The sequence below is a fragment of the Lissotriton helveticus genome, chromosome 3_1 (assembly GCF_964261635.1).
Source record: "Lissotriton helveticus chromosome 3_1, aLisHel1.1, whole genome shotgun sequence".
NCBI classification, from domain to species: Eukaryota; Metazoa; Chordata; class Amphibia; order Caudata; family Salamandridae; genus Lissotriton; species Lissotriton helveticus.
The window spans coordinates 292,491,963-292,514,511 of record NC_136061.1 but is presented as its reverse complement, the minus strand read 5'-3'; the positions used below and the strand labels follow the sequence as shown (position 1 = coordinate 292,514,511).

Genomic DNA, 22,549 nt, shown 5'->3' with positions numbered 1-22,549 from the left:
GAGGTAGGAGACGACGATGAGATTTATGGGGCCGCGGCAGACAGCTCAGGGGACGAGCTCTGCCCCGAAGGTTACGTGGATACCGACCGGGACACGGGATCGCCTGTCGGCCTTACCCAGGACCCGTTGCCGCAAGCCACAGCCCCGCCTTCGGGCCCGGCCACGGACTTACTTGCTGGGCAGACTGTTTCGAAACCGAAACCGAAACCATCGGGATCGACAACACCTAAAATGGCCGACCCGAAAACGAAACCGAAAGTTAAGGACTCGAGTGTCCCTAAGATGGCTACCGTGCCGGTGAAAGCGACCGTGCCCGCTACCCCATCGACTCCGTCGACCTCCGGTCCGCAGAAGTCGAAGAAGTCCGTCGATTCCGATGCTGCGAAATCGAAACCGACGCCAGAGGAGGGGTCCTCCAAGAAAGATGGTCGGCACGGGTCAGCGGCTACGACGCAGTCAAAACCCGCCAAAGTCGCCTCCAAGGAGGCTACGCAGGCACGCGGAAAGAAGTCTGTGCCCCGAACGCAGGAATCGGAGGCGGTAAAGACAGGATCCGCGCCCAAAGCGCACAAGGCCCACAAGGACGTCGGATCCGAGGGGAAAATCAGACCATCCTCGTCAGCGCCGACACAAACTGAGAGTGTGCCGTCCCCCATAGCCGAATCACTGAAAAGAATCAGGGAGAAGGCCTTTGCCCCGTCGGCTCCGATACCGTCAACGCAGCCGCGAAAAGACACTCCAGAGAAGCCGTCTGGGAAACTTCTCTTTATTTTGCCGCCGAAGGAGGCGCCAAAAGCATTTTCAACCAAATCGGCACCGAAACAGGTGATTTCTTCACCGACTGGCCCACTTCCACGTCAGGTACTCGAATCCGAGGACGATTCGGAGCATTTCATCGACGCTGACACAGGCAAACTGACCCTCTATAAGAGGAAAATCACTTCAGAGCCAGTGGACCCCTATGTCATCCCACTAAAGAAGAAGAGGGTGCCCCTTGACGCCTCAGGCCTCACGGAACCAATCCAGCCTCCTCCGAGACGGAGCCCTACTCCCTCCCCAGAACACTCTGCGGGTGAGGGGTATGATGAGGACGAGCAGTACAATTTCCCAATCAATGAACCTGATGTGCAACCGGATTCATATGATGACACTGGTGACCAGAACACCCAAGGTGCGGGGCAGGACCCGCAGCCTTTTAATGCACGGGCATCCCCGACTGAGGATTCAGCAGGCTTTCATGCACTACTCGAAAGGGCGGCAGCCAATCACGATGTGGACATGCATGCCGACCCTGTTGAGGAAGACTTCCTTTTCGACACTTTTTCAGTCTCTGAAAGGACAGTAAAGACACTGCCTATGCTTAAAGGAGTCCTCAAGCATGCTGGGGACATATTTAAGGAGCCTACGAGAGCGAGAGTGGTCAACCCTCGCATTAAAAAATAAAAGACCTGCTCCTGGAGACCCCGCATACATTCGGGGACAATTGCCACTGGACTCTCTTGTGGTCGCCAATGCCAGGAAACGTGCCAACTCCCAGACTACGGGTGAAGCTCCTCCCCCGGATAAGGAATCCAAAGTGCTAGAGGCAGGGGGCAAAAGAGTAGCTGCACAGGCATCAAACTTTTGGCGCATCGCCAATACACAGGCGCTCTTGGCGCGTTATGATAGGGCGCACTACGACACCCTAGAGCAGATTGTACAACACCTGCCTCCACAGTTCCAAGAGGGCACCAAACTGCTTATTGAGGAAGGGAAGCTAATCTCAAACGCAGCCATCAAGTGTGCACTTGACGCTGCGGACACAGCTGCTAGAGCTATCAACACTAGCGTTATGCTGAGACGACAAGCGTGGCTCCGCATCTCAGGGTTTAAACCGGATATTCAGACAACAATTCTTAATCAGCCAGTCAATCCTGATAGTCTGTTTGGTCCGGATGTTGACACCACCCTAGAGAAAATAAAGAAAGACACAGAAACTGCTAAGTCTATGGGGGCCCTACAGTCACAACAGTTTCGTGGCAGCAATTTTCGTCGCTCAGGTGCACGTGGAGTCACCAGAGGACAAATGGGTCAACAATCCCAGTTCGCAAAAGGTGGGGCACAATCCTCATTCACTAAACAGAACAAGGGAGGTTACAGGAATAACAGCAACAGAGGTCGCGGCAGAGGAAACAACAGCTCCCGCACCTCTACTCCCAGCAAACAGTGACTCTCTGTCACTGCCCCCCGACCACCTAACACCTGTCGGGGGGAGACTGCAGAAGTTCCTGCCCGTCTGGAGAAACATCACCACAGACAGGTGGGTGCGACAACTAGTCCAGTATGGTTATTGCCTAGAGTTGAAGTCCGCTCCACCCAACATCCCGCCAAGGCAACGGCCTATGTCCGCAGAGCACTTGCTCTTATTGCAGCAGGAAGTAGTGGTGATGCTGCAAAAGGGAGCAATCGAGCTCGTGCCGGTGGGGGAGGAAGGCACGGGGGTATATTCCCTGTACTTCCTTATTCCAAAGAAGGACGGATCTCTCAGGCCCATTCTAGATCTACGTCCCCTCAACCTGTACATACTATCAGAACATTTCCACATGCTTACACTGCAACAGATTCTTCCCTTGCTAAACCAGGGAGACTTCTTAGCAACCTTAGATCTCAAGGATGCTTATTTCCACATTCCACTACACCCGTCACACAGGAAATACCTCAGGTTCACTATTCAAGGCAGGCACTACCAGTTCAAAGTCCTACCCTTCGGAGTCACAACAGCCCCGAGGGTGTTCACCAAGTGTCTGGCGACAGTAGCGGCGCACCTCAGGAGGCAGAACATCCATGTCTACCCCTACCTAGACGACTGGCTCGTGCAAGCCAAGTCAGAGCAACAGTGCGCCGCAGACATGTCGACTACAATTCACCTTCTTCACGATCTGGGTTTCTCTCTGAACTACCCAAAATCGCATCTTCAGCCGGCGCATGTCCGGCAGTTCCTAGGTGCAACGATCAACACCCTGACGGCCATGGCTCAGCCAAACCAAGTCAGGATAGACAGCATGCAGGCTCTGATCCAAAAGTTCAGGCCACAACACTCGCTTCCAGCGAGAGTGTTCATGCAATTGATAGGCATGATGGCCTCCTGCATCTTCATAGTCCCTCACGCACGGCTACGTATGCGCCCGCTCCAGGAGTGCTTAGCGAATCAGTGGACACAGGCTCGTGGGCAATTGACAGACCTAGTGTTGGTTACCAGTCGGGCATACGACTCTCTGCATTGGTGGACTCCACACAACCTTTGCAAGGGCCGACTGTTCCAAGAGCCCGTGCCGCAGATTGTCCTGACAACGGACGCATCTCTCCAGGGATGGGGAGCTCATGTGCTCACTTACACAGTGCAGGGACTATGGACGACGCAGCAACAAAAGATGCACATCAACTATCTGGAACTGATGGCAATCTTCATGGCGCTCAAGTCCTTCATTGTACATCTGTGCAACAAAGTCGTGCTAGTCCGGACTGACAACATGACCGCGATGTACTACATTCAAAAGCAGGGAGGCACCCACTCGCCACAGCTGTCTCATCTGGCTCAGAGCATGTGGAAGTGGGCCATTCAGAGGAACATTTTCCTCATGGCAGAACACCTCCCAGGAAAGGACAATCAGATGGCGGATCTGCTCAGCAGATACAGCCATCAAATGCACGAGTGGGAGATACACCCATCTGTTCTCCACCCGTACTTCCAGCAGTGGGGTCATCCGGAGATAGACCTGTTTGCCACAGCAGAGAACGCAAAATGCCAACTCTTTGCCGCCAGGTTCCCTCACCCACAGTCGCAGGGGAATGCGATATGGATGAACTGGTCAGGCAAATTTGCGTACGCTTTTCCGCCAGCCCCTCTAATACCGCTGGTCGCAAGAAAGCTAAGGCAGCACGAGATGACTCTCATCCTGGTTGCTCCAACGTGGGCGCGCCAGGCTTGGTACACCACGTTCCTCGAACTCTCAGTGGTGCCGCATCAAAGACTGCGCCTCACGCCCAGTCTTTTGACGCAGAACCATGGAGACATTCAGCATCCAGATCCACAACAGCTCAACCTGGCGATCTGGCTCCTGAAGTCCTAGAGTTTGGATACCTTAACCTACCTCCGGAGTGCATGCACATCATCAAGGAGGCGAGGAAACCAACTACTAGAGCATGCTATGCTGCAAAGTGGAAGCGTTTTGTCATTTACTGTACAGCCAATGACATCAACCCGCTAGATGCATCTATCCCCAACATCATCTGCTATCTGTTGCATCTTTACAAGTGCAATCTAGCGTACACTTCCATTCGGATACATCTATCCGCCTTAGCGGCTTATCTCCAGAACAGGCAGCACCTCTCTGTCTTCAGGGTGCCTGCCATTAAAGCCTTCCTTGAAGGTCTGAAACGAGTCATTCCCCCAAGAACACCGCCAGCTCCGGTGTGGAACCTCAATGTCGTTCTCACCAGACTGATGGGACCGCCATTTGAGCCACTGCACTCGTGTGAACTCCAGTTCCTTACGTGGAAAGTAGCTTTCCTTGTAGCTATTACGTCTCTGAGGCGTGTCAGTGAGCTGCAGGCGCTCACAATCCAAGAGCCATTCATTCAAATCCATCCAAATAGGGTAGTGCTACGCACTAACCCCAAATTCCTTCCGAAGGTGGTGTCACAGTTTCATCTAAACCAAACTATTGACTTACCAGCATTCTTTCAAAACCCGCAAACGGTGGCGGAAAGAATGCTCCATACCTTAGATGTACGGAGGGCGTTGATGTACTACATAGACAGAACACAACCCTTTAGAAAAACAAAACAACTCTTTGTTGCCTTCGCACCACAACACAAAGGCAACCCAATTTCCAAAGCAGGGATAGCCAGATGGATTGTTAAATGCATCCAGATATGTTATCAAAAAGCCAAGCGCACTTTAACAATACCCCCCAGAGCGCACTCCACACGCAAACTGGGGGCATCCATGGCTTTCCTAGGGAACATTCCTTTAGAGGATATTTGCAGAGCAGCCACGTGGGTTACACCACACACCTTTACTAAACACTACTGTGTTGATGTGCATTCCAAGCAGCAAGCTGCTGTAGGACAGGCTGTTCTGAAGACACTTTTTCAGGTTTCTGCAGCTGGCACGGGCAACCGCCGCTGATGGAGGGACTGCTATGTATTCTATGCTAAGATATGAATTTAGCAGCCCACATGCCTCGAACTGAATATGCTACTTACCAGTATGCATCTGTTCTTGGCATGTAGGGCTGCTAACATTCATATCGCCCGCCCTCCTCCCCGGTGCCTGTCGCAGCTGCAGATATACTATTGTATTTATTCATTAGCATGGACATCCTTTACACTTTTCACTCCATCTTCTGCCACAATGGCGAAAAACAATCTGGGGATGGAGCCGATGCCCATGCGCACTGTAGTCCAGGGGAGGAGCCACCTATCTCAGGATACTTCGAAGACTCTTCCAGGACAACAATGTGCAATCATCCGAGCCCAACACTAGGCGGCGATCTAATGCTAAGATATGAATGTTAGCAGCCCTACATGCCAAGAACAGATGCATACTGGTAAGTAGCATATTCAATAATATAACTACGGAAGCGATTAGCAGAGAGGAGTGGTCAAGGCTGCTCCACCATCTTCAGCAGATAAAAAGTTTAGGTCGCCCTCTTCGCTGGGTCGGCTGAAGGGGCCCCTGATTGGTTTGAGTGCCCGCCAGGCAATGAGTTAAGGGTCTGGCGGAGCTCCATCCTTTTAGTCGTCCACTGGTGACTGCAATTGCCAGAGACATGGACCCAACTCACAATGGTTCTTCAAGTTCCCCCTGGAGGGGGAAGTTCACTGTGTTGCTTTTACTGTTTCAACTTTGTTTCTCTCTTTCCGTACCCCACTCCCTCCGTTACTGGATGTTATCTTTTGCTATATTCCTTGTAGGGGGAGGATCGTTGGTTGCGGGTGGCTGCAGGGGGGGTACAGAGGCTTTCTCGAATATTTCCCCATGGTTGTGTCCCTGATTAGCCATAATGTCCGAGGCCTTAATGCCCCTGCCAATAGGCAAGCTATACTGGGCCTGCTTAAAGACTCTAAATGCGATATATGTTTGCTACAGGAGACCCACCTCCTCCAGGAAGACTGGCGGAGACTACGTTCCTGCTGGTTTGATAGGCAGTACTTCTCCTCAGGTACTTCCAAAAAAAGGGGGGATGGCGATATTGCTTGCAACTCACTTTGCTGGTAACGTGGGGAGAGTTGGGAGATCCCGGGTAGGATCTTGGCATTGCAAGTCCATATACAGTGCACCAGACTCACGGTTGCCACCACATGCGACCAGAACGAGCAGCAGCAGGAGGCATTCTTCAAGGAAATGCCGGGCCTGCTGCTCACCTCTCCTAATAAGGAAATAGTAGTGGGTGGTGACTTTAACATAGACGCTCACCAAAATTGATCAGCCCAAGAGTCGGACAGGTTGGGAGGACTTACAAAGGGCACCCGGCAGTGGTTGACTGAAGCAGGCTTTACGGATATTTGGAGACACATGCACCCCACGGCAGTAGACTACACTTTCTTTTCTGCATCACACCAGATGTATGCCCGCATAGAATATTTTCTCACTACATCCCGGTTCACCCTGGACACGCACTCAGTCGAAATTGGGGCAGCATCACTCTCGGATCATTCCCCCCCTAACTCTGCGATTCACCTATGGGGGACAGATGCCCGCCCCGTATTCGCTGGTGGCTAAACTCTTAAAGTACAACAAAAAAAAAGCTGATGCGCATTCGGCACTCCACTCCTTAGAACTTTATGATCTCCATAGACCTCTGCATATACCCTCTGGGAAACCTTGAAGGTGGTACTAAGAGGGCACTTGTTGGGTATATCATCAGGTTTTAATAGAGAGCGGAGGGAGAAAAGATGCAAGTTGGAAGCACAGCTCAAAGATTTGGAATCAGCCCAGGTCAGGTCGGGATCGGTGGCAATTAGTCGCCAACTGACTGCGACAAGGAAACTACTTCAGACAATAGACATGGGACGAGTAGAGTATGCCCTTCTTAAAATACGCCTGACCTATTATGCAGGTGGAAATAAGGCAGGGCGCATACTGGCTCATTACCTTCGAGCACAGGCAACGGATTGGTGGGTCCCCGAGATATGTACTATGGATGGCTCACTTTGCTCCTCGGACGTGGATATAGCTGATGCCTTACAGGCTTTTTATCAGATCCTCTATCAGGCTGAGCCGCCACGGGATGCGGACATTGAGGAGTACATGGCCCCGGTGTCTCAGCCAGCAGCGGACGGGTCCACCTTCGAAGCGTTAGTGAAGGACATAAGCGTATGATAGGTCCTCCTCGCAATCCTAACAAGACTCCGGGCCCTGATGAGTATGGGGCATAGTTCTACGAGCTCTTTGACACACAGTTAGCCCCCATTTTGGCAAGGGTGTACAATGCATTGAATGGTGGGGAAGGGTTGCTGGAGTCGGTGCTCCAAGCTACTATCTTGGTGATTTTGAAACCAGGGAAAGACTCCGGGGACTGCGCGTTAAACCGCCCAGTCTCCCTCTTGAATGGTGACGCAAAAATCTTCACTAGCATACTAGCACATAGGATGGCCCCCTATGTGCAGAGATTGCTTGACTCGGATCAGGCGGGGACACAATACAACTTACACAGTCCCCAGCCCTAGCATTAACCATTAATGCTGAGAAAGTATTCGATTGTGTTTATTGGCTTGATCTATACCGGGTGCTAGAGCAGGTCAGCTTTGGGCCCAGGCTTTGTGGCTGGATCCACTCCTGTTACACTGCGCCCCAGGCAAATTTACAAGTAAACTGCATAAAGTCATCGGCCTTCCCTATCAGGAGAGGGACCAGACAAGGTTGCCCCCTGTCGCCATTACTCTTTGCGCTCTATATAGAGCCATTCGCCGAAAGAATAAGGTGTAATTGGCTTGTCTCCAGGGTCAGAATGAGGGGCAAAGAGCATATGATAATGTTATATGCAGATGTGCGTCTCACGGAGGCAGTCTCAACCGAGATCGACTCGTTTCGAGCAGCATCTGGATTTAAGATTAATCCCCAGAAATCCCTGCTCCTTGGCTTGACCATCCCTGAAATAGAGCGCACTCCGCTACAGGGAAAAATACCCATACCAATGGGCAGAGGACAGCACACCATTCCCAGGCCTACGGGTGTTTTCCACAACCACAGTGCTGCCGCCTACAATTATGGGACCCTCCTAGTGCTTACGAGGCACTATCTCACCAAATGGAAAACACAAACTTTCATAGCTAGGCCACCTTGCAGCAATAAAAATGACACTTCTTCCTAAGCTCCTCTACACCATGCACACACTGACCCTTCAGCCTCCTCCACGTGTCCTTGACAGGATACCATCTCTCCTGTTGGATTTCATGTGGGAGGGCAAGCGAGCGCGGATATCCAAGCCTCGAGCCTACCTCCCCCAGGCCGCAGGGGGTCTGGGTGTTCCAAACCAGGCGGCGCAGCTCCGCTACATGGTGGAATGGTCCGGAGCACTCACTGAAAAATACTGGTATTCCATTGATTAGGCTACCGCCGCCACCCATATTTGCAAGATACCGTGGTTGCCGAAAGCACACAGTAATTGGCAACCCAAACTTCCCACCGACACTTATGGGAGCAGCGTTCAAGCCCTGCCAGGAGGCCAACTGTAAGCGTACAGGCTACCTCTTTGACGATGATGGATTTGTGGCTTTCCGCACATTGCAAACCTGCTACAATTTAACGGATTCACTGGGTCGCTCAGCCCTGGATCTGACCCCATGCCAGCAGACCCTTGACTGCATTCGAGAAATGGATCCTCACAAGAGCCTCTGATTCCAAGCTACTCAGAAATATATGCCTTCTTGGTAAAACCGACCCCTCCCCTAGCCTCCCCGGCCCGCGCCCCTCGGGAGCAAGAACGTGAACGAACTTTTACGGATAGGGAATGGAATGACATACACCACCGAGTGCAATCCTCCGCAGTAAACACTACCAGCAAAGAGATTACACTCAAGATTGCCCACAACTGGTACCACACATCTGACCGGATGGCTGCGTGGGGCCGGTCCAGGGTTGGGAGATTTCGGCTCCAGTATGGACAACCGAGTACACTCACACACATACTTTGGCAATGTCCCAAATTGGAACCCTTTTGGTACAAAGTCCTGGATTCACTCAGTACCATTTTTCACACAGACCTACCCAAATTCCCGAGCTACATAATATTAGGCCTTCCCAATCCCCTCACATACCAGTTGATATCACATAGAGGCAGAGAAATCACCCTATTGCTGGGGGCAGCAAACAAATCTTACTTGCTAGTTCGAAAACGGACACTGTGCCCACACACCAAGACAGGCTACATGAGGTCTGGGACATATTGGGCATGGAAAAGTTGACTCCACTGGCCACACAGCAACTGCCTCGCTTTGATAAAATTTGGCACCCCTGCATACAGTATTTGTCAGAAGAAGTTTGGGAATTGTCTTGCCCTCAATACTTAAGAAGCCTACGCTTAATGGCACAGACACCTGCCGTAGATCCATAAGGAACAGGAGTTAAGATGGAAGCATTGAATTTTGACTTTACTCCCGCGCATGCCTCTTCCCCCTCCTCTCCTTAACTCCCTTCTTGGGTCTGACCTCTTTGTCACACTCCTTGTTTTCTTTCATTGTTATTAAAAGACACTTAATGCCTGCTAGAAGTTACATCTCCGCCGGCCTGCGGATGTAGGCAGTTTGTTAGAGATTGTCACAAAACTAATAAAAGCGATTTCATCCCTAAAACCATAAGAGGCATGAGTTACTTTCTGGAGGCAAATATTACAATCTGGATGCTGCAAACATTAAAATAAAGCTCAATACTTGTTTTACACATGAGAATCATGCATAGGAACATTTTTCCTTTCTATTTCTAAAGAAAAATTACAAGGTTCCCTATTTGAATGCGTGTGTAAAACAATCTTGCACTGTCACAGAGGCTGTGCATGTCCGCTGGAGCTGCTTCCATATCAAATACCTTGTCTTTTCCTTGTGTCTTTCTTTCTGAAGCTCGTAAAAAACGTTTAGCTAAACGGAGGTCAAAGGTGTCCAACATGGCGCCCCCCGTGTAGCTCCGCCACAACATCACCTCCGTGGAGCTCCGCCACAAGTTTGCTAGGCTGGGACCGATGTAGCTCTCCCTGAGCCCCTCAAAGGCAGATTCCAGACCCAGAACAGCTGTTCAGCACTGGCTGCCCTGGCGAGACTACCAGCGACCGGTGGGATCCCACAACGGCCGGAGTTTGATCTGAGTGGTCAGCTGCGTGACTAAGATGGCGCCGGCAGCGTGTTGTCAGACCTAAGCCCACTTACCCTTCCCCATACAGTTAGTGGCCTTGCTCTCTGCAGCCGATCAGGCGCTGGGAGGGGAAACTGATTGCTAGTTTTTGACGCCATCTTAGGGAAGGTGCTGGTTGACGGTGCAGTTGGCCGGACGACCTCAACCCCCCCCCCCCCCCCCCCCCCGGTCCGTACTTAAGGCGCCACCTCAGCAGCACACATCAGTGACAGAGCGCTTGTCTCCTGAGGCGGAAGCCGGGAGCAGCTCACAGCTCGTTTTTTAAAAATTGTTTTAATATTGCTCACATTGCTCGATTTTGCACATCCCACTTACCCTTCCCCATTCATTTAGGGGCCTTGCCCTCTGCAGCCGATCAGACGCAGGGAGGGGAAACTGATTGCTATTTTTTGACGCTATCTTAGGGAAGGTGCTGGTTAGCGGTGCAGTTGGCCGGACGATCCCACCCCCTGTCAACATAAAATGACATCATAATCTCGGCCGCGCAAAAGGCGCGCCTACGGCAAGCGCGTCTGCGCCCGTCCGCACCCGGACCGGGCCCAGGGCCATATTCTCTGGCCGAAATCTTCACGATAGGGGGCAGCTGAGTTACTCCAGACAGGAACTCCTATCGCTAAGACCCAGAGCTTCATGCCCCACTATCGAGCTACAGAATGAAGGTATAAACTCAGTCTTGCTCGCGCGCTTATCTATCGGGAACCCAAACCTGCCCCAAAACCAGTCCAAGATACCAGTTTATAGACTCACCATCATCAAGGCAGGTCTACTCAATGTCAGGTCTCTGGTTAAAAATAATTCTCACACAGCGGAACTGATTGAAAGCCAAAACCTTGACCTACTGTTTGTAACGGAAACCTGGGCAGATGAAGCCTCCGACGCTGATCTGACCCTGGGTATCCCCGAGGGCTTCTCCATTTATAGAGCGGACAGGAAAAAGAAACGCGGGGGAGGTTTAGCAATTATAGCAAGAGAGGGGCTTAGGATCAAGAGGGTAGATCAGAAAAAGGTAGTAACCCAGATTGTGAAACGCTGATCTTTCAGATCAAGATCACAAACAACTACACGTTTAATGGCCTATTAATCTATAGACCACCTAGTGCCAAAACGCCTCTGATTGAGCTACTAAGTCCGTTCCTAGAATCTTGTGTGACAGGTCCTCATTACACAATTCTGGGAGATTTTAACCTACACTTGGAGAAAACTTCCGATCCCAAGGTAGCCTCATTCAAGGATGCTCTGGCCAACTTTGCCTTGGACCAAAAGGTATATGAAGACACCCACTGTGCTGGCCATTCCTTAGATGGTATTTTTACCTCATGTCAGGGCATAAGCAAAATAGGCACTCTCCCGGTCCCCTGGTCAGACAACAAGTTGGTCTCTTTCTCATTGGAAATTAAAGAAGACACGGGGAGGCCCGTTGAAATTCTTAAGCATACCACCTATCCAGACTGGTCAAAAGTCAATCCACAGATTCTTCTTGACAAGCTCTGTTCATCCTATCCAGATCTTGATGTGGACAGCCATACAGCCTGTAAACAATTTAATGGATGGGTAGATGCTGCAGTTCAGGTTTCAGTCCCACAAAGAGCTACTCTCAAAAGGAAAACTCTGTCACAGCCATGGTTCTCAGAAGCACTGAAGGCACAAAAACAGACGTGCAGAAGGGCTGAGAAAAAGTGGAGAACTAACTACGACACCAAGCTCAAAGAAGAATATAAAGCGGTCCTAGCCAGCTATAAAAAAATTGATAATTACAGAAAAAAGCAAATACTTTGTGCTAAAAATTAATGAGTCAAAAAACTCTAGTAAAGCCCTCTTTGCCACTGTAAAAAAATTATCAAAAATTGACAATATTAGTTCGGAGGCAATGTCATCAGACTTCTGTAACTCAATGGGTGAATTTTTTGTTAACAAGGTATCCTCAGTTTATGATTCCTTCAAAGTTCACCACCCAGATAACTCAGCCCAAGCTCTCTCACACCCATTAAATATAAATATAAATCTAGCGGAACAATCAGCCCAATCCATATTGTTCCAATTTATCCCACCTACAGCAGATCAAATTCGGCAGGAGGTGTTGACCACTAGTTCAGGCAGTCCAATGGACCCTTGTCCGCCTAAAGTAATGCAGCTCTGCCCAGAGCAGCTAAGCTCGTTACTGGAAAAATTATTTGCACACATTTTAAGAACCAATACTTTCCCAGACGACTGGAAAATTATATCAATTATGCCACTATTAAAAAAAAAAATCGAATCTGGATTGTGAGGAACCAGGCAATTATAGACCTATAGCCAGGATTCCTTTCGCTGCAAAAATTCTTGAGAAACTGTTAAACAAACAGTTGTCTCGCTATCTGACGGATGGTAACTGGCTGGACCATTCTCAGTTCGGTTTTCGGGAGGGACACTGAACGGAAACGGCTCTACTTACAGCGGTGGAAGAACTCAGGAGGGTGCTGGATAACGGAGGGAAGGCCACCTTGGTCCTATTAGACCTATCGGCGGCCTTCGACGCGGTCAGCCATGAGATTCTCTTGACCCGTCTGAGAGCAGCAAAAGTTCATGACTCCGCATGTGCCCTACTCGCCTCCTACCTAGGCAACAGAACTTTCTCGGTGGAATTAGAAGAGGCAAAATCTAAATTATTCAGCTCACCATGTGGGGTTCCTCAGGGGTCCTCTTTTAGCCCCACTCTTTTTAATTCATATGTTGCCCCTTTAGCAGAAATTATAAGGGGATGTGGCTTCACTCCAGTGTCCTACGCCGACGACACCCAAATTGTGGTGTCCATCAGCAAGGATGTGAAGTAGACGGCAGAAAAATCTAAACTATGTATGTCACAGGTCAGCCAGTGGATGCAGAAGAATTGCCTAAAGCTTAATGGGGACAAGAGCGAAGTGATGATACTGGGGGGGCGACGCAAATGTCTGGTCCCCGGCATGGTGGCCTAATAACCTGGGCAGGTGTCCAGATGGGTTAGAAAAAGTGAAGAATTTGGGCATTACTCTGGATACCAGTCTTTCATTTGACGCCCAAGCCAGCAAACTGGCCTCAACAGTCTGGTTCATCTTAAAGATGATAAAAAAAATACTGCCATACCTACCAGAGGATTCTCGCAAGACAGTGGTGACCGCTTTAGCTTTGTCAAAACTGGACTACGGGAATGGTTTGTACGCCGGGGCTAGAGTGAAGATCCTAGCCAAACTACAACGCCCGTAGAACGCAGCCGCTAGGCTGGTGCTCGGCACACCTAAATTCGAGCCAATTGGCCAGAAATTAAAAACCTTACACTGGCTTCCAATTGCAAAAAGGGTGCAATTCAAATCACTATGTCTAGCCTACAAGGCACTTCAGGGAATAGGATCACAATTCCTGAAGTCCCACCTAAAACCGTACGAACCGGCCAGACTTCTCAGATCCGGCCAACTGAAACTCATCAGGGACCGAAATTTAGACGAGCCAGTTGGGGTGGAAGAAGTTTCCTGGTGCACACAGCACGAACCTGGAACAGGTTGCCTCTTTTTATAAAAAAAACTGTCCATCTTTGGGGTCCTTCAGAAAGGCAGTCAAAACTTGGCTGTTCACTGTATAGCTCTAGCTGCCTGTCTCAATAGTCTGCAGTCTGTCATAGCGCCAAGACGCCTTCGGGCATTCACGCGCTTTACAAATGGATAAATCAAATCAATCAAATCAAACGGGCCTGCCTGACCTAACTACAGCAACCCATCTTCTCTACTGAGCCAGGCGAGCAAGGTCCTCTGCATTGTTGAGGCCTCATTCCGGAGGCCCGGCTGGCACGTCCTGGAGACCCACTTGCTCTGATGGCCCGACATCAGCGCAGCCTGTTTCAGGCGGCCATGCACCACCTTTGACACTCTAGCGGCTATATTGGAGACTCTGCCACAGGTGGGATGTGGGGGAGAGGGGACACTACATTTGATCATAGGAACCCTGCTTCTTTGCCACAGCCATCTCGTGTCCGCCCTCCAGTATGTGCATGGATTCTCAGTGTATCACCTCTGCACCAACAGCACCGATTACACCCAGCTCTGCGACCAAACATCCTGCAAAGGTATCATTGTGACCCCTGGTTGGACCGTTCACACCTGAGGTCCGCACCGCTGATGCTGCAACACCCTCTTGGACTCACCGCTGCCAGCTCAGAACCCTACTCTTTACCTCCTTGGTAGGGACATAAAGCACTTGAGTTAACTGACTGTGCGGGGCTGGTGGAGGTGGCACCATCTTTGATGCAGGCTCCCTTCCCTGAGCGCAAAACTCACTAATAGCATTTGCAGGACCTCTCAACACAACCGTAAGGAGGACTCCATGTTGAAAGACCTGTTCGCCAAATAGATGGGTAAAAAAAAAGATAAAATTGTGGAAGCGCCTTCCGACTTTCCTCCTATGACAAGGGGAGCAGCTGGTGGGTTCCCCCTGTGGGATGCCGTGGTGACGAGAGTCTTTCTGAAGCATCTGTTTGTAACCCTTAAAGAAGACATCATAACCATCAAGCAGGATATATCCAAAATAAATTAGCTCAAGCGGGACCTCTGTGAACTGGAGCAGAGATGTCTCATTAGATCAGACCACAGACTCCTGATCAGAGGAGCTAGATGGCTATCTTCAGGCACTTCTGGAGCAGAGACAATTATACGGAGCTTATATGCCAGCTGAAAGATTTGAAAACGGAGCCATGTGCTCTAATATTCACATAAAAGGTGTTCCCCCTGCAGGCTGCCCCCGGCATGCTGGAAAACTGTTGTTGGCCTGTTTAGACAGGTAGCCCCGGAGCTGGTTGATCGAGATGTCGTTCTTGCCATGGTCATAGAGCCAGACACCCAGTGCACTCTCTAGGGCAACCACAAGATATACTTACCAGTCTCCACTACCATGAGCAACAAGCATTTGAAATGCAATAGGGCTCGCATTTACGTCAGTTTGAGCTATTGGCATTGTAAATAACAGTGCCTAATATTTAAGTTTTGGTTTTTAAAACCTAAATAAAAGGCATTGTCATTTACAGTGCTAATAGCTTAAATTCCCGCAAATGCGAGATCTATTGCACTACAAATGCTGGTTTCTTGCGTGTGTTTGAGACAAGGAAAGAGAATGATGTATTTGTGAATCAACAAAACCCTGCTTAACATCAGATTAATTAGCCTGAGCACTCAACTCAGTTGGTATAAAAAAAAAAAAACTGTCTCGATTGTGGAAGCAATCAGGTTCCAACAGGCCAGCTTTTGACATAGTTCTCTGCACAGTTTCAGGAGCGGTTAACAGATAAAGTCCATCAATGCAGAAACCCTCAAGTACACTGCAGTGCTATTAAATCCTAGACAGATAAAGGTACTTTCACCTTGTTCTGGGTTCTTTTTATTTTACTGTGCTCAATTAAGAGTCTAATCTTAGATTTAAAACTGGCCACAATATATTAGTTGAAAGAATACCACGAAAAACGGTGAGCTGATCATGTTCAATGCACCAAATTCTGTCTGTAAAAAGTTGCCCAAATAATGGGAATAGGGTTGAAGAGTAGTAACACAGTACAGTAACTCTAGTAAACCATATGCTTCTGAGGGTTTTCACATGAAGATTAGTACTTTTATCATTTTCGTATGCCGCAATGAAGTCCCGTTTTTGTAGGGTCATTTCAGCGGCACCGACGCTTTACTTTTAACATTTAAAGTAAAGCGCGGGTGCCGCGATTATAGCAAAAGTAAAGAAATCAATGTTTTTTTCTAATTCTTTACTTTTGGTATGATCGCGGCACCCGCGCTTTACTTATAACGTTAAAAGTAAAGCGCGGGAGCCGCGATTATACTAAAAGTAAAGAAATAGAAAAAAATATATATTTCTTTACTTTTGGTATAATCGCGGCACCTGCGCTTTACTTTTAATGTTAAAAGTAAAGCGCGGGTGCCCTTGCTCTAAATAACGTCTGCTAACCACTCTTCAAGGCAGCTGGCACCTGTGCTCCATCTTGGGGGTTTGTTCTCCTGGTGGCTGGTGCTCCCACTCTGACATGTGGTGGAGTGAGGCTATATGGGAATTTATAGGTGTTTGCCCCCCTCCCCTTTCAGAGTTCTCAGTAGCGACCACGTCTGACGCACCTCCCCCCCCGAATATGCACTGTCACTATCCTGTCGCCTACATCTCCAGTACTCGTAGATGAGCAGCTCAACCTCGATGCACGTAATGCAACGCCATTTATGCAATATTTTAAAATAAATCACCGTCCACCTTGCTTCCCGCAGCCTTCAATCCTTGCTACGTAACTCGCCCATTCCTGTTCTGAATATTCAAGTCTGTTGTCGCACCAGATTTTTAGCATGTAGTATTTGACGTGAACATTTCTGTCCAATAATAGTCCCAATACCATGCCTTTTCATGCCCCCCACCCACATATCTGTAGGTAATGCATGAATTACTGGCTGTGCGGGGTATCCTGGATGGGATCTAGCCGACCCTGTAAGTAGTGGGGCAGCTGGAGATAACTCCACTTCCTGGTAGCTGCCTCGCGGTAAATCCACTTCTGGGTAAGGGGGTAACCAAAATCTGGTTGTAAATCACAGAATGATTTGCAATGTGCATCAGCTATCACACTGATGCCTGGGCCTCGCCAAGGTGTCCATGATACCGACACACTGTCTATGATGACGTCATCACTGTGCCATCTTAATGCTGGTGCCAGCCACTCTCGCCTGTGGTGGCGCGTGCTCTGTGCCAGGCACGTCCCTATGAATGGATGATTGGGTTCTGTTTGCACCAATAGCTGTGCAAGGAGTGTGTAAATCCAAACTATTACACCTTGCCCCCCCCCACACACACACACACTCCATCACACTCACATCTCCCCCCCCCCCTCACCCCCTCATGAGAATGGTTGAAGCCGCATCTTAGCAAGCGCGCCCATGCGCCAAAAGTTGCCGGAACGGAAAGTGAATATGCGCTCAATCTCGCAGCCCCCCCTTCTAAAATGAAAACCACAATAAGAAAGAAGGTTTCGATAGCTTTTCGCGGAGCCAGGTGGGCCATAAAAATGAGCAGAGCACGTGCCGCGGAGAAGGCATAAAAGAACTCCTTTGGCCGTAAACCCGGGGCGTTGCACCTGCCCATCAAGCCATTGCAATTAATATAAAATTCTAAATAGAAGATGTAATGCCACATAAATATGGGAGCCGCCACCTCCCGTCTCCGGAGCCTTATTTTTTATTTTTTTTGCCATTGTTCAAAACAAGCCGATGACTTGCATTCACTTAGACTTCTGATTAGCACCGTGATTCATGTCAGAAACACTAAAAATGCCAGGAGTGGATGCGGAAATGCGAGGTGACTGCACCAGATGTGTCCAATAAAGCGGCTTCCGTCTGTACTCTGCATGCGGAGGAGCCGTATAGAAAAAAAATCTATTTCTTTACTTTTGGTATAATCGCGGCACCCATGCTTTACTTTTAATGTTAAAAGTAAAGCGCGGGTGCCGCGAATATAGCAAAAGTAAAGAAATAGATAAAAATTCTTTACTTTTGCTATAATCGTGGCACCTGCGCTTTACTATTAGTAAAGCACTGGTGCCGTGATTATAGCAAAAGTAAAGAAATAGATGTTTTTTTCTATACGCTTTACTTATAACATTAAAAAAAAGCGCGGGTGCCGCGATTATACTAAAAGTAAAGAAAACAAGTGGCACTGAAAGCGATTGCGATGTGATCGCTATTGTCAACAACTAGTGGTGCACGCGCACCACAGAGGATCGGGGGGAGAGGGAGCACGGCAGCAAGGCGATCGCGCGTTGCTGCGCGTGCTAGCCACCGTCGGGAATGGGCGTAGCAAAGGCAGAACATGCGCCTGCCTTTGCCCAATCGCGCGCCTTAAAAAAAATGCGAAAGCCAATGCCTGACGGCGAAAGCTGAACACATGCACGAGCGTGTGGTCAGCTTTCAAAACCCCATGCAAAAGGGCTCTCGCTGCGCCCGCGGTGCTGCGCACTGCAACGCAGGTGCGAGCCCTAAAAATAAATCATCATGGCCACGATACGGAACAAAAAATGCCATAGACTTTGAAGGCTCAAGAGTCTTGCTTTATCAAGACTTTTCTCCAACAACTCTGCAGCGCTGCAGGACTCTCAGGCCTCAGACTGAACACCTTTGTGAACAAGCATTTGCAATGCAATGGGTCTCGCATTAGGAAAGTTTGAGCTATTGGTATTGTAAATGGCAAAGTTTTTATTTATGTTTTTTTTTTTAAATAGCTAAATTAATAGCTTTGTCATTTACAATGCCAATAGTTATAACTTTCGCAAATGTGATACCTATAGCATTTGTAATGCAATATGTTTTGTATTTACATGACTTAGATGGCATCCCAGAAGCGCAACGGAAGCATCTAAAAAAGGAAACATTTGAAAAATGAAGGAACAAGCTTCTTGGTAAAGCACAGAGAGTAAGCTTTATAAGTAGCATCAGTGGATGTAGTGGAATAGAAAAAGTGAAGATTGGTGAGAATTCCCCAAGTGAAGGCCCCACATGGAGTTACAGATTACATTGCTCGACTCCACCAAGTCCACGCAACGCCGCCGGCCTGCGACCAGGGAGTCAGGCAGGCCGGGCAGGACAACCGGAAACAGGAAGTAGGAGGGCGGGAGCCTACCCCGCCTCCCACGGAAGAGCCGCGATTGTTTGGAGCACCGGAGAAGGCAGGAGCCTACCCTGCGCCCCGGTGCCGAAGAAGGGAGGAAGAGTCCTGCTGCCGGTGAGTGGGGCTTCGCCTTCTTGCTGGGCTGCGAGGGCGGGGGGGGGGGGGGGGGGAGGTGTGTGTGTGTGTGTGTGTGTGTGGCGGCGGGCTGTGTCTGTGTGTGAGCGTGCGTGTGTGTATGTGTCTTGGAGTCTGTGTGTGTGACTGTGGGGGAGGGGTTGCCTGTCTGGGTGCCTGCGTGTCTGTGTAAGTGCGTGTGTGTGTCTGTGTGCATGCATGCGCGTTAGGCTGGGAGTATGGGAGGGAAGTGCACGGCGCGCAGCGCAGGACGGAACGTGCGCGTTCGCGCACACGAATCCAGGAGAAAAAGCTCGTACACCCTCTTGTCCTCCTTCCCCCAGACCGATAACTATACGTCTCCAGCTGGACACATGCATCCTTTGGATGCATTACCAGCGAGACCCAAAAAGGAATCTGATTCAAATGGGGTCATCCCTTCCAGCTTCAGTTTGTATGGAATATTGAAAAATAAGACTGTCTGCACTCTTGAAGAAGCACAACCTCTACTGGATATGCACGCTCTTTTATGAGAGACCTCTGCTCAGTCATGGACCAGCTTCCTCTCCACCAGACCTACGCCTCTTTACTTGTCTGTGGAAAAAGAGGGTGCAAAAGCCTTCGTAGACTGAAAGCCGCAAGGAAAGGGCAGCACTGCTTTGCCAACTGCAGCACTGAGATAGTGCATTGGAACCAGACCGTGAACATTGACAGATTGTGCGACCGACAAATACTCTCATCGGTATGAACTGGAAGAACCTGATCCTCCCCTCCCATTCTTAATACTCTACTGACCTCGAAATCACCTGTACAGCGTCAATGGGAGGAAGAATGTGAACGTACACGGGCCGGACGGGGACCCAAAATCGGTACTGGTGAAGTGCTTGGCAAGATGCATCCCCCCCCCCCCCCCAGGGGTTTGAGGGTGCGGCCGAGCTGTTTACCAGGGCCGGTTACTGCCAATTTGGTTACAGCAGCCGATATTGCAGCAATGCTGCAAAAACGGCTTTGTAACAAAACCGGCCCCCAGGTTCCCAAAACAGGCCCCAACCCAAGCGGGCCACCAGGGAAATGCCCGGTACTACTATGGCCCCTGAACGTACATTCACAACTAAAGAATGGCGTGACGTATAACAATGAACCCAGGCTTCTGTCCATAGCACTTCCGGCAAGGAAATGTTCCTCAAAATTGCACAATATTAGTACTATAAACCAGCAAGGGTTGTCAGATGGAAAGTGAGGAGGGACAGCAAGTGTTGGCGACACTGCGCACAAATTGGCATTCTCACACTTATTCTTTAGCATTGCCCCAAAATAGACTCCTTCTGGACAGAGGTATTGGCAGCTGTGGACGAAATGTATGACACGAAACACCCCAGATTCCCCAGCTACATCTTGCTGGTACTTTGATTTCAAAGGGAATGCCAGGAATGTTCCAGTCAGTGGACGTGACATTGCTTCAGCGCTAAGGGCTGTCAAGCAGCTTTTACTCTCGCTGTGGCTCTGATACAGACCTGACAAAATTGGACTGGCTGCATAAACTATGTGGACCTCCTGGGGATGGAGAAACTGACATTTGTTACACACACATTACCACTGTTTTGTAAAGTGTGGGTACAATGCATGCAATGCCTCTCCGATAAATTTAGAGAATTGATTTGCCCAACATACCTGCATGTCCTCTGATTAACTTACTCTGATGAAAATACCTGCCTGAAGGGGTCTGTGCTACACTGCTCTTGGCTCCTCTTACATCCTCCCTTCTCGTTCCCTTAGGAGTGGTGCACCTTCTCTTACAGGTTCTCTATATAACCCATCCCCTCCTTTCACCCATTTTATCCCTTAATGTCCTCTCCCATCCTCTCTTGATGTTGTCCTAAGAATTCCTCTTCTGTCCCCCATCCCCCCAATTACCCCCACCTGCCAGTGAATGTAGATGGGATGATTATTGTATTTTGCTGTTGCAAAATTGTCAATAAAAAGATTTAAACCTAAGCTGAATCAAAAAGATTCCTGAGTGAATGAATGAAGGGATTTGTAGAGCTCACAGCTACTCGGTGTGTCCCGCCGCTGAAAGCATAATGATACTCACCAAAGCACAGAAGGCCTATTCCATAGAAGAGAAGATCCAGGTTTGAAGTTGCCTTCTGAATTCATCGTCTAGAGGAATCTTCCAAAGATCATATGGAAGCTTGTTCTATGCTTTGGCTGCAAGGAACGAAAATGCTTTGCCTCCCTTAGGCGCTTAATACTGGGAACGACCACCAGTGCATCGGATGCTAAGCACAGTGATCTAGAGGGACAATAGGACACACACTTCCTAGCATGATAGCCATGGCCTTCTTGGAGCACAGCCCTGTGAACCAAGACAAGGGATTTAATCAAATCAGCTTCCTAAATGGCAACCGGAGTAATAAATTGAGAACAGGAGAGATTGAATTACGACTGGCAAATACATAATGAGCCTTGCATGGCGTTCTGAACAACCTGAAGGTGACATAACAAAGCTTCTGATGCTCCAAGATACAGAGCATTAGCGTAATCCAGGCGCGAAGTCATCAGAGCATGGATCACAATCCTGCTATGTATTTATGATCAATATTTTATCTTAAAATCTTTTTCAATGTTGAAGCCTTGTAAATTTGCATGTTTATAGTCCAGGGTTTATATTGGCAGCAGTTAATATGCAATGTTTGTATCTGTATTTTTTAGGGCCAGCTCATCGATTTCATGGACCATGGTGGTGTGCCGTATGAACTGTAAGTTTGATCCTCTGCAAAACATCTGTGCAAGATACTATGCTCAACATTTGCCAAAGTGTTATATAAAGGCTTCGAAATGCCTTACTGAATTGTCACAACTTTCAGACACTGAACATTGAGAAATACTGAAATCCATATCAAAATCTGAATACCTGAACACTGTTGTATTACAGGAATTGGCCTCCTTTATCAAGAGGATATACCGTGTATGGAGATGAAAGCATAAATTTGAGGCATGTGGGTTGTAGATACACATGCTTTGCATGCTCCTGTCATCTAGGATTGCGTCTGGATGTTTGCAAGTTGTTTTTCTCCGAAGAAGTCTTTTCAGTCACGAGGTAAAGTGACTCCACCTTTCGGTGATAGTGCGCATGGGTATCGACTCCATTGTTAGATTGTTTTTTTCCGCCATTGGGTTCGGACTTGTATTGCTGCGCTCCGGTTTGAAACCGCTCTTCGGGTTCCCTTCGGTGTGCAATCTACTGTCCCCTAGAATATATTGTTTCTTTACGCTTTTACTTGTTCTACGCATATCGATTTATGTAAAACAATTACCCATCTTCGATCGAAAACCTCGTGAGCGCCCGTCTGGCCAGCCTTCTGCCGATAGAATGAACTCCATTCCAATTCTGTCCTCTGTCCCACG

General features: G+C 49.0%; 1 protein-coding gene across 1 annotated transcript in view; it reads left to right on the top strand.

Moving 5' to 3' along the window:
* RPS6KB1 (ribosomal protein S6 kinase B1) overlaps positions 1–22,549 on the top strand; it is a 503,223-nt gene that overhangs the window by 49,223 nt on the left and 431,451 nt on the right. The window contains exon 2 of the mRNA XM_078679829.1: positions 21,854–21,900. Within this exon, the coding sequence (XP_078535955.1) occupies positions 21,854–21,900 (47 nt within the window). The remainder of the gene's footprint in view (positions 1–21,853; positions 21,901–22,549) is intronic.